The sequence below is a fragment of the Siphateles boraxobius genome, unplaced genomic scaffold (genome assembly GCF_051911475.1).
Source record: "Siphateles boraxobius isolate OS27281-9 unplaced genomic scaffold, OSU_SipBor_1 26, whole genome shotgun sequence".
Lineage (NCBI taxonomy): Eukaryota > Metazoa > Chordata > Actinopteri > Cypriniformes > Leuciscidae > Siphateles > Siphateles boraxobius.
Genome location: NW_027508876.1, coordinates 15,551,936 through 15,568,300, shown reverse-complemented (window position 1 = coordinate 15,568,300; position 16,365 = coordinate 15,551,936). Strand labels below are relative to the sequence as shown.

The following is a 16,365-nucleotide window of genomic DNA, read 5'->3' as shown; positions in this document are numbered from 1 at the left end:
ACATTTATAGCTGGTGAAAAGAGTCACAGTACAAATGCCACCTAAGAAATCAATTAAATACACCTCCTAGTCCTCTAAAATATGCTCCTCATCGTGGCTAGATCAACATGAGAGACTGCATGAAGATTATTTAGTAATCTATAACTTGTAACAGCAGAAAAAGTTAAACAGTATGGTACTATGCAAATTTTACTGAAGCTTTACAATACTTTTCACAAGGGGACATTCAGATGAATATACAGAATACAATTATTTATGTGCTTATTTATTTTGCAAAAACATCTTTGTTTCAAGCAGTTGTGAAGTTTGAGCACAGCATCTCAATGACATAAACCGGAAGTGCCTGACAGTGGCGCGCTTGTTGAAAACAGACCCGCGCTGCTGCCAGCCATGATGACGAGGATGTGACGTTTAAGTTAACCGAAAACAGCAGTTGATCACAGTAAATGTTGTCTTTTTTTGTTTTCCACCTGTGAGATAAACTATGGAGTTATCATCACTCATAAAGAAAATCGGTAAGACGCTTAGTACATCAGACAGACGACTTTCGGAAGTTAAACAACAAACAGCTTATTTTGAAGTAGCTTGATAAGCTAAACAAGTGAAGCTATATATTTTGATCAGTTATTTGGGATAAACGATAATTATCCATCGTGTTAATATTGTTATCGTATCCCGCAAAAAAACGTCATGCTTTAGTTTGTTGAAGTCAAATAAAGAATACTGTGATGTTGCGCGTGCATTTTGATAGCTTTGTTATGAGCTCGCGAATAATCTGTCAATCTTCTTTTTGTTGTTCAGGCTAATTTATGACAATGACATCCAAATGCACGTTTTTTTGTAACTTAAATAGTTAATCTGTGTTTGATCTGCAATCTGTGTTTGATGCATTATGGAAATACATGTCACAACTGAGATTTTTCTACGTTGATGCTCTGCATAGTTTGTTACATTGTATTATACAGTATTATTGATACATCATTGTTTTTTTTCTCCATAAGGACACTCCTTAGTGGAAATCAGAGTTCGGGCTCTTAAAAATATCAGAAGTAAACTGGATCATGATCTCATCGCTGTTCCTGATCTGGTCCAGGAAAAGATGCTGTTTGTTTTCCTTCTGGAATGGTTTAATTTTCCAGAAGTTCCGTTGCAGGAGGAAGTTCTAGACTTGATCAGCATGCTGTCCAAGGTAGAAAATGTTCAGAATATATGTAAAATGACTCGAGTGTCTTTATATTATCAGGCTGCGTTTAGTGAAATGACAGGAAGTGATGTTTTAAAGGGCCTAGTGCAGTGGCACAATTCATTACAATCAGCTCGGGAGGAAATAAAGTATATGGGATGTCAGTATCCACACAAAGAACCAGGCAGATTATTCTACTCGATGGCATGTTTTGAGTAGTATCTAATTTTGGTTTCCCTGACATGTCAAAGCACCCAACCGGAGCCCAAATGCTACGAGAGGTAGGGGCTGTCGAATTCCTAACACAGCTCTCGCCTAATGTGGATCTTCGCCTCCGAACAACTGTAGACGGCATCTTCGATCAGCTCTTCCACCTCCCAGAGGCCTTGCCTGGTTGTCCACCCACCACCTCCTACGAGCCACACTCTGTTCCCGCGCTGCAGACAGGTATAAAAACATTACATTGATTTTATATCCGTCTGTTCTGCAGATTACTGTAGATATCGATATCATTATAACCAATGTCAAGGTTGCCGCATGTTCCTTTTGAATCGCTGTCTGACAGCAGCTTCGGAATGAACATGAGTAGACTGTCTGATTCAAAGCAGAGAAGAGCTTGAAAGTGCTGGTTACTGATTTGCTTTTCAACTACAGCTGCTTTTTGTGTTCTCAGAAGGGGACTCGTCGGCTAGGGGATATTTCCAGTGCAGTAAACCCAAGCAGACAGATGCTCCCACCCCCAGAGTATCATGTAGGTGACATCAACATCAAATTACTTTCTGTTTAACTAACTTTCAGGGAGAACTTAAACTCATTAAATCTTCACTGTAGAATGCATGTTAAATTATCTAATATCAACACCGGTATGAATTGTCAGGACTTGACAACAAGTCATTTCTTTCTTCTGGCAAGGTTGGAACAGTAGTACAGACTTGCATGTTTTTATAAGATTTGATTAATGTTGTAGCAATTTTGAGTCAAATGTCTGTCAAAAACGATATATATTTTTAAAAGATAAATATGTATATCATTTATATTTTAATTTTATATACACTACCGTTCAAAAGTTTGGGGTCGATAAGATTTTTAATGCCTTTGAAAGTCTCTAATGCTCACCTAGGCTGTATTTAAAATACTGTCATATACTGTCAAAAGTTAATATTGTGAAAAATTGTTCCAATTTAAAAACAGTTTTCTATTTGAATATATTTAAAAATGTAGTTGTTGTTGGAAGGTTGAATTTTTAGCGGCCATTACTCCAGTCTTCAGTTTCACATGATCCTTCAGAAATAATTTTAATATGCTGATTTGCTGCTCAAAATTGTTAAAACATTTGTGTTGCTTACAATTTTGTGGAAACTGTGATAAATTTTCTTTTCAGGATTCTTTGATGAGTAGAATGTTCACAAGAACAGCATTTTTTTTGTAACAATGTATAAGGCGTTACTGTCAATTTTAATCAAGTTAACATCATTGCAGAAGAAGAAAACTACTAATTAATAAAAAATCTTATTGACCCTTAATCTTTTGAAGTTTGAAATGGTAGTATATTTTTTAATTAATCATTCTAGTTTATTTTCAAAATACAGGAATTCATTCATGTGAGCCTTGATATGTTCCTGGTATGGTAAAAACAGGAATTAATTTCAAATTTTCTGGCATTCTAACTGATGCTTTTAAAAATTCTATTCTGTCAAAACCTAATCTGTTATCTAGCCATACAACCCTGCTGACATATTTGTGTATTTTAAGATTTTATTTTTTATTTAAGAACGAAGCTTAAAAACGCATGCATGATCGACTTATTTTTTCACCCAAAAATGTAAATCTGAAATCAGTTACTTACCCTCATGTCGTTCCAAATCTGTATGACTTTCTTTCGTCTGTGCAACACAAAAGAAGATGTTTTTAAAAATGTTCATTGTTTTGTTCACTGAATTTGCAAAAAGCTCTATTCGTCCATACAATGAGGGTCAATGGGGTCCAAGGATGTTTGGACCTAAATGTTCTTCAAAATATTTTCTTTTGTGAAGAAAGTAAGTCGTACAGGTTTTTACCAAGCCTGCACCATACCTGAGAGTCTAATTGGCCAAGTAACAGTTCTGTCACTTAGCCCAAAACTCTTTCAAACGGGCCCTGGAACATCCTTTTTGTTGACTTATTCACTTATTCAAGATCTTTATATCTTTTATTTGTTTACCCCGCAGTCATTACTTCTGTTAGATGCTTGAAGTTCTCCGTTTTTCCATGGCTGTCTTTGAACACAACAGATCGACATATCTTGTCATCAAATGAAAGGTATTGGTACCCTCTGCTTTGTGTAATTTTACCACTGTTATAATCTAATGTATGTCTTATTGCCAAAATGACCTGCTGCTTGCTCAATCTTTAGTTCCCTTAGAAGCGGCAACCACAACTTGGTACGAACCACATGTGAGCTGCTTCGTGACGTCATCATGCAAGACTTCCCCGCTGAAATATTCCTACAAAGGCCAAGTACAGTTCAAGTAAGATTTGAATTTAATTTCTGTCTTCAATCTGTCAGTTGTTTTAACCCCTGATGGGAGCTTCATAAATTGAGTGACAGTGATGAAAATGATATTGTGGGCTCCGTAATCCCCATTCTGTTCTATAATTGAATGCCACTGAATCTGATTGGTTGTACAATAGGTTCAAGTCCTGAAAGTATTGGAATGACAGTGGAAAATCACGTCTTATGTCTAGGACTGTACCGTGATGATTAGCTGGCAAGCTGACACCAGCCATTTTAGTACTAGCATTTAATACCAAGCGACAAGCATTGATGTATTTCTGTCAAAAATGTTTGGGGATGGATGCGTTTGAGATCATTTTTCTGAGATATGTAGTCTCGATGTCCTCAATGAAAATTATTCATTCTGATGTGCTAGAATAAAGCTTTGAATTGTTTTGCAAGCATTCTCTTGGGTTCTTAATGCTCTTGATCTTTTGTCTAATTGTTTAAAAATTGAAAGTGCCACTGATTCTGACTCGGTGATCAGTTCAATTAGGTTTATCGAATCACCCTGATTCATTGGCATTGCTCCGGTACCACTGGAGGGGTAGTGAATTTTAAATTGGTACAAATTACACAACTTAAATGTCAGTATCAGGTGGTGGCCTTTTATTTAGTGCCAAATTGAATGTCGAATCACTGCTCTTAAAACACTTGCACCATTTGGATCAGTTATTTTGTTGTAATGTTATAGCAGTTCTACACATGTTCTGGTAGGTTTACAAGACAACATCAACTTTTCATATATTGCTGTTTTCCCCTCTAGAGTCTGCTGTCACTTCTCGGCCTGAATGTTGATGGTGATGTCAGTTACCTGACGTTGCAGGCATTGGCCTGTCTGGAACAGCTTTGTAGGAACTTGAGGAGTCGCCTACGTTTCTACAGAGATCCAAGCTTTTGCTCCGCCAAGCAAGGTACCCACCAACACCATCTTTTATGAATATGTTAACTTGTCCTAATGTAAAGGTTCACTGTTATGAGCGGATCTGATGCATTCTTTTGACATTATTAAAATCAGTTATATACAATACCACTGAAAATTTTGGGGTCGGTACGATTTTTTATTATGTTTTTGAAAGAAGTCTCTCATGGTCTTATACAGTAAAAATGGTATAAAAATTATACCATTAAAAATTCTTCTTCTTCTTCTTCAAAACGGCTGTGCGGCTTAATATTGTTTTGAAAATCGTGATACATTTTTTTTCATGATTTTTTTTATGAATAGAAAGTTAAAAGAACAGCAGTTATTTGAAATAGAAACCTTTTGTAATGTTATAAATGTCTTTACTGACATTTTGGTTAATTTAATGTATTCTTGCTGAATAAAAGTATACATTTCTTTTAAAAATTCTTTAGTGACCCCAAACTTTTGAACAGAAGTGTATTGTTCAGCAGTTCTTCTAAATGTGATTTTTAACTTAGATAATTTTCTAAACGCTGAATCAATGTCTGTCTTCTTATTTAACCCCTTTAGATCCTGTTTCTCAGAACTCCTCTATCTCCTACCCTCATGAGGTGAGGGGTACCCAACGGTCTGGGGTTTCTTCTCCAGAGGAAAGTTCCCCCAGACCCTCTGTGGTGGGCCGACCCGTACAGAGGGCACGTGGGGATGGCCAGGACGGAGATGCTGCCTCTTCTAGGTGCTTACTAAGCTCTGTTCTCTACCTTTAAAATAAAATTGAAAATAGGAACACATGGAAATTGTGTTTTCAGGCCTTTTAAAAAATCAGGGAAATTTCTAGTCCGTAAAAGCTATAAAATATTTAATTGGTTAAATTGCTATCATACCATTTTTTTATTATTATGTTTTTATATATTTATTTTAATTTACATAGAGAAATCAAAAACACCCCATTTAATTTGAGATTTAGAGAGGGGTTGGAAATAGTAATGCTAAACTAACTTTTTTTTTTTTTGAACAAGACATGCAAGGTGCACTATGCAGGATTTTCAGGTTTGGTTTGTAAACACAAGTCAAACTTGGCAGTATAGAGCGGCATAGCGCTTAAGCGCATCCCGTGTGCAGAATGATGTGCTTGAAGCAACATGGAAACAAATTTATGTCCACAGGAATGGCATACCAATGGTTTCCCAATAGAACATTGGCAAGTGCTTCAAACTCCCTCCACCAAAATGCCATCCAATAGTGCGTCCTGATGCCATCACTTTCACAGGTAAACAGCGCAGAATTACACTGCTGTCCACGTGATGTTCAAGAAAACGGGACTCAATTGACCAGGCGACTTTCTTCCACTGCTCCAAGGTTCAGTTCCAACGCTTGGGTGCACAATGTAGGTACTTTTGATGGTGGACAGTGGTCATCATATAGGCACTCTTAATTGGTCTACTACGGCTATGCAACCACATACACAGTGTAATGCTGTGTGTTGACACATTCCTCCCATGACCATCATTAAAATTTTTTTGACTGTTGGCTCGGACCAGACGGGATAGCCTTGCACCCACTGGCCAAAGGCTGTGGCCCAGAAATGTCCAGGGCACAAGAATTTAAGAACAAAATACAGTACAGGCACAGGGCAGTGTCTCTGTAGACACAAATATCACTACACACTTCTAATGGACCATAAGTAATGATTGACAGGCACTACTTTTGTAGTCTATACTTTTTTTTAAGCCTGCATAGTGCACCTTTAATGTACAAATGTTTGGGGCCAGTAAGATGTTTTTTATAATTAATACTTTTTTCAGATTGTGGCAGTAAACACTTTTACATTGTTACAAAAAATTTAATCAATAAATGCAAACAAACCTTTTTTTTCAGGTTTTTTCCACAAAAATATTAAGCAGCACTGTTTTCATCACCGGTAATAATAAGAAATGTTTCTTGACCAGGAAATCGGCATATTAGAATGATTTTTGAAGAATCGTGCAACACTGAAAACTGAAGTAATTGCTGCCAGAAATTTAGCTTTGCAATATGTGTGCAATATGCAAGTGTGCAATATGGCTTTTTAATGACTGAATTTAGGTTTATGTTGGGAATGATGACACCTAAAAATAGCGAAAGTATTCATCACTGCCTTAAGCGTTTTAATTTTTTTAAAAGATTGCTCACAACCATTCACGTCGTTCGCAATTAAGGATTCTTTTTGATATGTGTGGTACAGCGGAAGCAGCAGTCAAAGAGGGGCTCCCCCCAGGCCATCCCACCAGTCTCCGCTCCCGCAGCCCCACCCGGAGCTCCCCCCGGAGATGGAAGCGGAGGACTCTCTGGAGCTGCAGCTGCAGCAGTGGAGCCTGGCTAGATTCGCCGTGGCGGCCGTGGAGCACGCGCTCCCTCTTATCAGGACAGGTGAGAGTCCTCTTAAACCCTCTTTCCTGCTTCCAGCTGCTGCTCTTCCCCTCACACGTGCGCTTCCATCGCTCATCATATTCCTCTCTTCTTTTTCTCTCTTCCCCGCCTTCTCAGAGAGCCTGAAGGTTTTTCAACGGGTGCTAGAGCTGCTGGCAGAGGCGCAGGGCCTGCTGGGAGACAGCGTAGCCCCCGAGGTGTGGGACGAGCACAACCTGACTGCGACAGAGCTGGCAAGTGTCTTCAACAGCACTCCTCCATGGTGCAGATCCACACAGCCATGAGGCTGATGTCTGCTTTAGTGCATACAAACACACACCTGTCGCCCGCTCCGTCTCACCCACTTCACTTACTCTGAGGGACAGATGCTCATCGTAGAACGTTAAGCTATCAGCGCAAATCAGTCATGGCACGACCGTTGTTTTTTAGGCCAGGTTCACCACTTAGAAGTCCCTGAATACATCTGCTTTTTCAATCTAAATAATTTGTATTGGTTAAAAAAATACAATATACTGCAAGTCACTTCAATAATGCTCTATTCAACAGCATTAGCTAGTGCAATAGCTAACATGGAATAACAATGAACAATCATTTTAGTGTATAGAGTCTTAATGTTAGTGTATTAATACATTTTTAACATTTCAAGTTGTATAGATCAACATTAATGTATTATGAATGAACATTAAAAATGAAAAATACAATATTTATAAATTAACCTAAATTAATAGATTCTTTAAGTCATTTTTTATTTTTTTAATTCATTGTACCTCATGCATTAACTAATGTTAATGTTTTTTAGCCTTATTTTTAGCGTTTCCCGATAACATATATATGTCAACATTGAGGTATAATGAACTTACAATCTTTGTCAGCATTTTATATTATATTATATTACATTACATGAATTAAAACTTTTTTAAATACATGTTAGGTCATAATGCAAAAAACTAAAGTGATTATATATTGTGTTCTTATTGTAAAGTTTTACTATTCTCATTATGCAAAGTTTAGCTTATTCCGTGTATGGGTATTTTACATAAAATTACATCAGCGCATTGCATACAAAGGAGTATGTAGGTCGCATTACACTGATATCCAAATTTGCATCGTCCAATGATGTTTATTGCCTGTAGAAATCTTTTTAAACTAACTCATTGTACTAAGTGTGTGTGCGCACACCTATGAGAAGGTTCCCCGCTGCATATGATTATGCATATTTCACGGCATGCCTCTTTCCCTCATTGATCTTTAATACACGCTCATGGCATTTTATCTTGAAAAACTGCTGTCATCTGAAAACTTTCTTTGAAATGCACAGGACTCTTGCTGCCCCCTGCTGGCAGAAAAAAGTCTCTTTGTAATTGTTTTTTTTTTGGTCTCGTAAAAGAGGGAGAAATTACAGGCATGCATAGAGACGTTGGGAGACGTTATGTGTCACCACCATGGCATGACTTCCTCTGAACAGCCAGAATCATCTGTGATCCACCACCGAATGGTCTTCACGGGCACTGCCATTTTCACAATACGTCTCCTGCAAACCTTGTTACCTGTGGAGAAGGTGAGTGAGCATATGGCTGTGCCATTCTTAGACATTAATAAGCCGTGCCACCGTGGACATATGGCCGTGTCCTTCATGGTCATTATTAAAACAAATGAGAGTGTGAAACACACCAGAAGTCACTGTGAAAGGGTCAATTGTTCAGTTAAGCTGTAGACCTAAGGACAACACTGTAATTATAGACTAATTCATTAGAGTGTGTGCTTGTTTACTGCACATATGTGGGTTTATTACCGTTATGTGTGTTGTCTTTACAAACAGGCTGAAGATAACCTTCCGGAAAGTACAGTGGCTGCCATTTTCCTCTTGTGTCTTGACGCATCCTTCTGTGTGGCGTACCCCCTCATCCATGAGTCAGCCGTGGCGTACCTAGAGCAGGCTTGCTTTGAAAGATACAGCCTGTATCGTAGAGTATACCGTGTTTCTCACTGCATGGAGGCTACATGTGCCTTTTTAAAGGATGCACAGGCTGAGGTAAAGAACTACTAACATGTAGGATATCTGCTTGAAGAATATATTTCTTCTTGTGGATTCATTGTTAAGACATGTAGTCAATATTTAAACTCTGCACTATTGTACTTACTAAATGAGTTACCATGAGATCCAAAACGAACAATTCTTATTCTTTTAAGAAATATTGCATTATTTACAGATAAACGAATTATCCGTGCACATAATTTATTTTTTTTAATTCATGGGGCCCTTGTCATTTTTAATCAAAATAACTTACCCTCTCGCTTGAATCTCTTCTCTGATGATGTGTTTACTGGCTCACATGACAGCCTAGCAATAGCAAACCAAAATGATCCAATTTTCCAGTCAATTCCTGATAGACAAAATTAAGTCCTGCCCTACACTTTTTTCTAGTTCAAGAAGCTGTTTCACTTGGAAATATACATCACATAAGGGATTAAAAGCTATCGCAACTCTTTGTTTTGAGTAATTTTGTGATTTGCTAAAGGCTGAGGTAATGATTGGATCTATCAAGAATGATAAACTTGTAGATAGAACAGTTTCTTTCAGTGCAGGCCTTATTCAATCCACTGGTATTAAAATGTTGATACCAATAAGCCGATAATTATTTTATTATGTTATAGTCAATATTAAAATTCTACCCATATTGTCTAAATAAATTAAAAGGAAAACGCAAAAAACTAAAACATATTGAAATATTGTCTCAAGTTGAGATTTGCTAAAGATTAAATTTATTAGTGTTATTAAATTATTTGTGATTTTAAAGATTAACTTCACATCACAGAAAAGGTAATATCTTTATTATGAAAATAGAGGAAATGGGCATGAAATCAAAGCAATGAAGTCACTTAATCAAAGTAACTTCCCGTTTCTCTTGAAACCACATCTCTTCTCTGATGACATGTTCACTGCCGAGAGGGCGGGACATCCGGTCACTCGCATGACATCACAGCAATAGTAAACCACAACAATCTAACAATTCACCCAATTCCCCAGTTCCACCCTTCATTTTTTTGCTTGTTCGAGAAGCCATTTCACTCAGATATACATCACATTAAGGAAGAAAAGTGTATCACAACTTCCATTTCATGCCAACTTTAAAGGACTAGCTCACTAAAAGATTATTATTTACTCAGCCTTATGTCGAATTGCAAGTAGAAGTGCTTCAAGTGGAAATTTTGCTTTACAGGGCGATAAGAATTGGCATGAGCTTTTGGAGCTCGCTGACCAAGGAATAGATGCTTTTCCGTACCATCAGCACCTACCAATGGTGAAGGAATGCGTCCAAATTTGCTCCTACCTGTAAGGTTCTCACAATTATAGAAACCGTAAAAACACCATTGACATCTACTGTTTTGCCTGGCACTGTGGAAGAGGTGTCATCTTATACAAATCTGTAAAATCGTGTCTCTTCGTAGGTGGAAATTTGCACAAGCAAGCCCGCTCCTGCAGTTGGAGAGTCAGAAGATATTTCTGAAGCTTTTGTCTCACCCTCTGTCCCAAGTGAAGGTGGAAACCTACTCCTGCACTCTGAGCAATTTGAAGGTACAAGATGTGCAGTGAAAATTGCAGAGGCTTATTTTTAACCACTTCCCAGATAAGTGACAGAAAAGAAAAAGGAAAAAGTTCACCTAGATTTGGAACTGAAAATTCCAGCTTAATCATCTTCAGATTTTTGCTGGAAGTATATGGTTTTAATAGGGTCAAACTTATCTAACATTCTTTAGGTGGTTGATTTGCTCGACTAGTACCTGGCAGGGCAGAAGTTGACCCATTAATCCAGTGTTTCCTTTTTTTTCTTTATTTATTATTCTTTATTCATGAACAAATGATTTTTGTGAACTGGACTCAATTATACAATCAGATGTGTTTTTTTACAGTCTATGGTCAGGACATTCACAGCCAAACGCGTTCTCTTTTGTCTTGTCGTGCTTGAATGGTTTAAAAGCATTTGCATGAAGAAGAGCGTGATCCTATAATGTAACGCTAGCCAAAGGATGACAGAAAAAATGGATGCTGCGTTAATTGCGTTAAATATTTTTAAAGCGTTAAACTGGAAAAAATTAATCACATTAACGCTCATGGCACTAATTATATTATTATCAAAAATTATGTAATTATTGAACATTTTCAATACCAAAAAGTTAAGTAGTTTTGGTTCACATTTTTTTTAAAAGGAATTTATAATTTTATTTGACAAGGATGCATTGATTAATCAAAAGAGAAATGCATTTATAGTGTTAAAAAATATTTATATTTCAAATAAATGCTGTCCTTTCTATTCATCAAAGAAACCAGAAAAAAAAGAAACAATATTACAATTTCTACAATAATATTAAGCAGCACAAATGTTTGTGTAAATGTTTTTACTGCAAATTTGAATAAATAAATGCAGTCTTGATAACCAAAAGAGACATCTTTCAAAAACCTAACCAACCCCAAACCTCTGAACAGTAGTGCATATATTTAAAATTTACAAAAATCTTGTTTGTTCCAAAGCATCTTTTGGACTAGTTGGCAAGTTCCACCTGATGCCCTGGTACTTCCAGCCAGAAATATTCTAGTTAAGAGTTCTTCCTTTTTCAGGGGGTAAAATGCTGTTACCCTTTGTAATGTGTGTGTCTACGATACATTGAATTGCTATTACACTTGCTATTACACTTACTAGCAATTCTATTACACTCCACATAGGGTGTTGGTGACCCCTGAACCCTGTAGACGGCAATATCCCCACACTAACTTGCTGCTTTCACCCCCACAGGAGTGCTTGGGAGTTCAGAATGTGGCCAAACCGGCCTCATCCATCTGCAGCGGAGTGCATTTCTTGCTTCACTCCCATGTTCTGTATGAGATCAGTGTGTTTGGCCTTCAAGACCAAGCAGGAGAGGTGAATAATTAATCTTCCTGTTTCCAGCGAGACCCCAAGTAATGCACAAAGAAGAAATATTTTGATATACCAATACACAGCTCGCTAATAAATAATGTATCCACACTGTATGTTTAATGGGTTACTGAGGTCATGCTAAACTAAAAATTGACATTGGAAATGCCCCCGTCACACTGCTGTAGGTGGCGTTTGGCGGATTTGGATGAGGTAGCTTGTTGTAAGTGCACTATCATAGCACCATCAACTAACTTTATGTGTGATCCAAAGGTGAGCGCTGCTGCCAAGGATATTCTACTCTATCTGCTGAAGGGGCGATTGATGATGACAGCCGCAAGTTGGAGCAGATTTAATGAGGCACTTTACCCGGTCATTCCTATATTACAGGTGCAAACACGCTTTCCTTTCTCCACATCTCTCTTCACACACACACACACACAAGCGCATAGCAGCAATATAACCGTCAAACTTGGCTGAAAAAATAATTTCCAATGTAATATTAACGTGTTTGCAAGACCCCCGAGGCTGAATGTAATATCCATGTTACGCCGCATTCTATTTTAAACATGGTTATCTTGTACTTTTGAACTACAGAATATGCGTTTCATTTTTTGAAAGGGTGGGGTTGGAGTGGCATTGAATATTCATAAATCTTGTCAAGGTCATTACATTTGATTCATTTTAGCTGAAGCCTCTCAGTAATTGGTTTTTGCTGTCAATAAAGCAGTGCTGAAATAGTCTGTCGGAATTGTGTTTGTTTATTGTTGTTCCAAGTTGTGTTTAGGTTTTGGAAGTCTATTTTCTGCTGTTAAAGCTTTGTGCGTTTCTGTATATTAGAGTTACGCCAATACTGATGACACCCTGGGAAACTGTATCTTGCTGTTAAGTGAAGCATCTGTTGAGAAGGAAGATGAGGTTTGTTCACCGCCTACCAGACTACGAATGGCCCTCCGGCTTCTGTTCACCAAGCATCACACGTGAGTTTAAAGTTCACATCAATTTGGATTTCTTTCACCTTCTTATGGCAATAATTACCAAAAGGTGAAAATCCTATCATTTACTCACCCATATAATTTTCTTCTGTGAAACACAACAGGAGATGGTTTGTAGAATGACATCGCTGCTCTTTTACAACCAAATTGAATGGGAACTGAGAAGTCAAGGTTAATAATTATTGTAAAAGTAGTTCCACTTGGATATATTCCAAGTTTTCTGAAACTATACAGTAGCTTTCCCAAGTGAAAAAGAAGTGCCATACATTGTATTGAATGTGCACTTGTGGTGTACTATAATGTACAAATCTTAAAATTGTATATAAAAAATGTTCTTGCATGAAATAATATAAATATGATGAAACAAAAGTCTACTTAACTTATAATTTTACTATGGTTTCCTTACACAATTAAACACACTATAAAAAGTGCACTTAATAATTATATTTTTTATAATCTTTTGTCATTTCTCTTTATAATCTTTAAAAACCTGTTGACTAACATACTAAAGCACATGTAAAGTACTTGATCATTTTAACTAGTATTCGATAATACATTTAAAGTTAATATATTTTATATGTATTAAATTGCAACTTCATCATTACAAATGTTTAATTACAAACATATTTACGTGAATACCTGAAATACAAGTTTTAATAAAAAATGACATTAAAGGAAACTATTTTACCATTACTGCCTGTTGGTACATTCAGCAGTGAAATATATTTTTTTCTTCAAAAGACAGTAGAATTAATTATGAAATTACACAAAGATGTACTTAAGTGGGTCAAAAAAGCACTCAAGTTCAGCTAATTGCATTTAATATAACGTTAAACTATTTAATTGCAGTAAACATTCAATTAAGTGTCAGAAAAATACATTAATTTCGCACTTAACTATATTCTTTTAAAATATATTATTTTGGTAACACTTTACAATAAGGTTTATAAACGTTAGTTGATGTGACGCAATGCATTTGATACTGTATTGTTTAATCTTTGTTCATGTTAGTTAATATAAATAAACTGTTCATTGTTTGTTCATGTTAGTTCACAGTGCATAAACTAATGTTAACAAATACAACTTTTGATTTCAATAATGTATTAGTAAATGTTGAAGTTAACAGATTAAATGCTGTAGAAGTGCAGTTCATTATAAGTTAATTTATTCTAATGCAGTTAATTCATGTTAACTAATGAAACCTTACTGTAAAGTGTTAACACTATTTCTATTTAAAAGTATGCTAAAGTTTATTTTTTGATTTCACAAAGGCTAACAGACTAAAAGTTTTGTTATTCACAGAAAACATTGCTCGAAAGTCATGATCACCATTCACTTTCATTGAATGGAAAAAAAAATACTTTGACATTGAGCTTAATAACTTCTTACCAAAGTTTGTAAATACTGTGGCTCTGTTTGCAACTTTTAGCGTGAGGAATAAAGCAGTCCAACATCTGCTACCACACCTGACCAGTGCTGAGGGAGCCAGCAACTCCAGACCAACCCTGGACAGCTCCATATTGTCTTGTTTACCAAATCTCTATGTTCTTAATAAAAGTGTGGACATAAAGTTGAGCAATTCAGAAAAGTCATACGTGAAGGTAAAACGATGCTCCCTCAGTCAGCAGCCTTTTAATAATACACTCTTGTGTTGCTTTGAATCCACTGTATGGAGTAGTGTAAAAAAACATGTAAAAAAATTCTCTTGTCTTAGTGGTCTTGACAAAATCTTCAGTAAACTTTTTTTTGTTTGTTTAAACAGGTGGAGTCTGTAAATAAATTGTACAATATCCTTACGTCGGAAACGGTAGATCTGGTTTTGCGGAAATCTGCGGCTGATCAGTTGGCTATTGTTCTGCAAGGTGAGGAATCCATCTGTGCATCCCATTGTTTTTATCATTAACTAAATCTAAAATTAATATTTAAACTATGGGGAAAAAAATGCATTACTTGGAATTATACTTGAAGTGCTAAAATAATAAACTAAAACTTAAATGATTAAATTTACAAAAGTTGTAGATTGTAGAAGTAAATGATTTGTAGAGGTTACAGGGATGAGTTGTAGAAGTAAATGATACAAAACTATTAAAAATGACAAAAATACAACAAAATTATTAACACTTTAACAAAATACAATATATATATATATACATTCAAAATCTTAACAAAAACTATTATAGTATAGCAGTTATACTAAAATAACACTGGTGTATCCATCCATCCAAATTAAACTCAGGCTGAGAAGACACCATATTTAATTTATATATGTTCAATAGATTTGTTTTACCTGCTTTTACACTCCAGATTTTTTTGTCTTTTAGATTAATTTAGACATTATAACCTTATGAGTGAACTTCATCAAATTAACATGTTGACTATCCAAAAGTGAGGTCCATTTTTCTTAAAACGCCTCACAAACCAATTTTAAGTGTTTTGAATAATGCTTTTGATCTTTAAAAAATAAATTGACAAAGCAAATAACATATATTTCAACATGTTCTAGAAACAAAGCCATTCTTGATTTATTTTTCATTATGTTCTTTATAGATTCATCAATGCATGTGGTGCTGAAGGCCTTGGGCTTATCAGACAAGCTCATATCTTTCATCACGGAGTGTGTCTACAACAATGTGGCGGTAAACCTCACATTCTCAATCTCTTTTGTTCAGTGAGCCTTTTATTCTGAATGAAATCAGGAAACGGGTGCCTGGGCATGATGCTTGAGTTAATGGTTTTAGTCAAGAGTGAGTCAGTCTTAATTCGCATCTATTGAATGATCTCTGCATCCCTAGGCTGAAAGCTGCCAGCTTTGTCAAGTATTCCAGCCTGCTAATATGGCTAATTAGCAAGAATTATGCACAGAAATGTCTGGCAATTACGCCACGAGCAGAATCCGATACGTCTCCTCCATTTGCCATGCCTAGTTAGTGCTGTTACCATCAATTACGTCACTGCTTTGGCTGTTTGTTTTGACTACTTGTCTAACTTTTTGTGTTGTTGTAGTTTTACTGTGAATGTTAGGACTGCGGATGTGATTGTGTTTGTGTAAACACTTCTAGACTCAATTGTGATGATGAATTATGACTTTTTCCTCTAAAGCTGTGGCATAACACAACTTCAAAGAGCTTAGCAGTGCAGTAGTTTATCGCAGATGTGTGTTTTTTTCCTAGGGTCAACTAGAAATGGGGGAAACATAACCTTTCAAATTCAGATTCAGTTGAACCACTTGCTTTGCAAAGTTATATATATATATATATATATATATATATATATTAATATTTTGAAATGGCACATGCTGGTGACGCTTGCTGGTCAGAATAGTGAAAATGCAACACAAACTCAACCCAAACATGCATAAAAACTAATTACATATGTTTTATTGAAAGTATATTATCTATTAAATGCAATTAACAAATCATTTAGTACCA

General features: G+C 36.2%; 1 protein-coding gene across 3 annotated transcripts in view; it reads left to right on the top strand.

The window, feature by feature from the left end:
• Positions 1-354: 354 nt before the first annotated feature.
• rttn (rotatin) overlaps positions 355-16,365 on the top strand; it is a 52,400-nt gene continuing 36,389 nt past the window's right edge. For all 3 annotated transcript variants that reach the window (XM_077244481.1, XM_077244480.1, XM_077244482.1), the window contains exons 1-20: positions 355-515; positions 1,002-1,189; positions 1,435-1,630; positions 1,857-1,934; positions 3,391-3,481; positions 3,576-3,690; positions 4,483-4,630; positions 5,191-5,356; positions 6,845-7,029; positions 7,147-7,262; positions 8,417-8,587; positions 8,849-9,061; positions 10,251-10,363; positions 10,480-10,606; positions 11,823-11,948; positions 12,216-12,332; positions 12,783-12,922; positions 14,367-14,538; positions 14,700-14,799; positions 15,485-15,573. In XM_077244481.1, the coding sequence (XP_077100596.1) occupies positions 485-515; positions 1,002-1,189; positions 1,435-1,630; positions 1,857-1,934; positions 3,391-3,481; positions 3,576-3,690; positions 4,483-4,630; positions 5,191-5,356; positions 6,845-7,029; positions 7,147-7,262; positions 8,417-8,587; positions 8,849-9,061; positions 10,251-10,363; positions 10,480-10,606; positions 11,823-11,948; positions 12,216-12,332; positions 12,783-12,922; positions 14,367-14,538; positions 14,700-14,799; positions 15,485-15,573 (2,682 nt within the window). In that variant the 5' untranslated portion in view covers positions 355-484. The remainder of the gene's footprint in view (positions 516-1,001; positions 1,190-1,434; positions 1,631-1,856; positions 1,935-3,390; positions 3,482-3,575; positions 3,691-4,482; positions 4,631-5,190; positions 5,357-6,844; positions 7,030-7,146; positions 7,263-8,416; positions 8,588-8,848; positions 9,062-10,250; positions 10,364-10,479; positions 10,607-11,822; positions 11,949-12,215; positions 12,333-12,782; positions 12,923-14,366; positions 14,539-14,699; positions 14,800-15,484; positions 15,574-16,365) is intronic.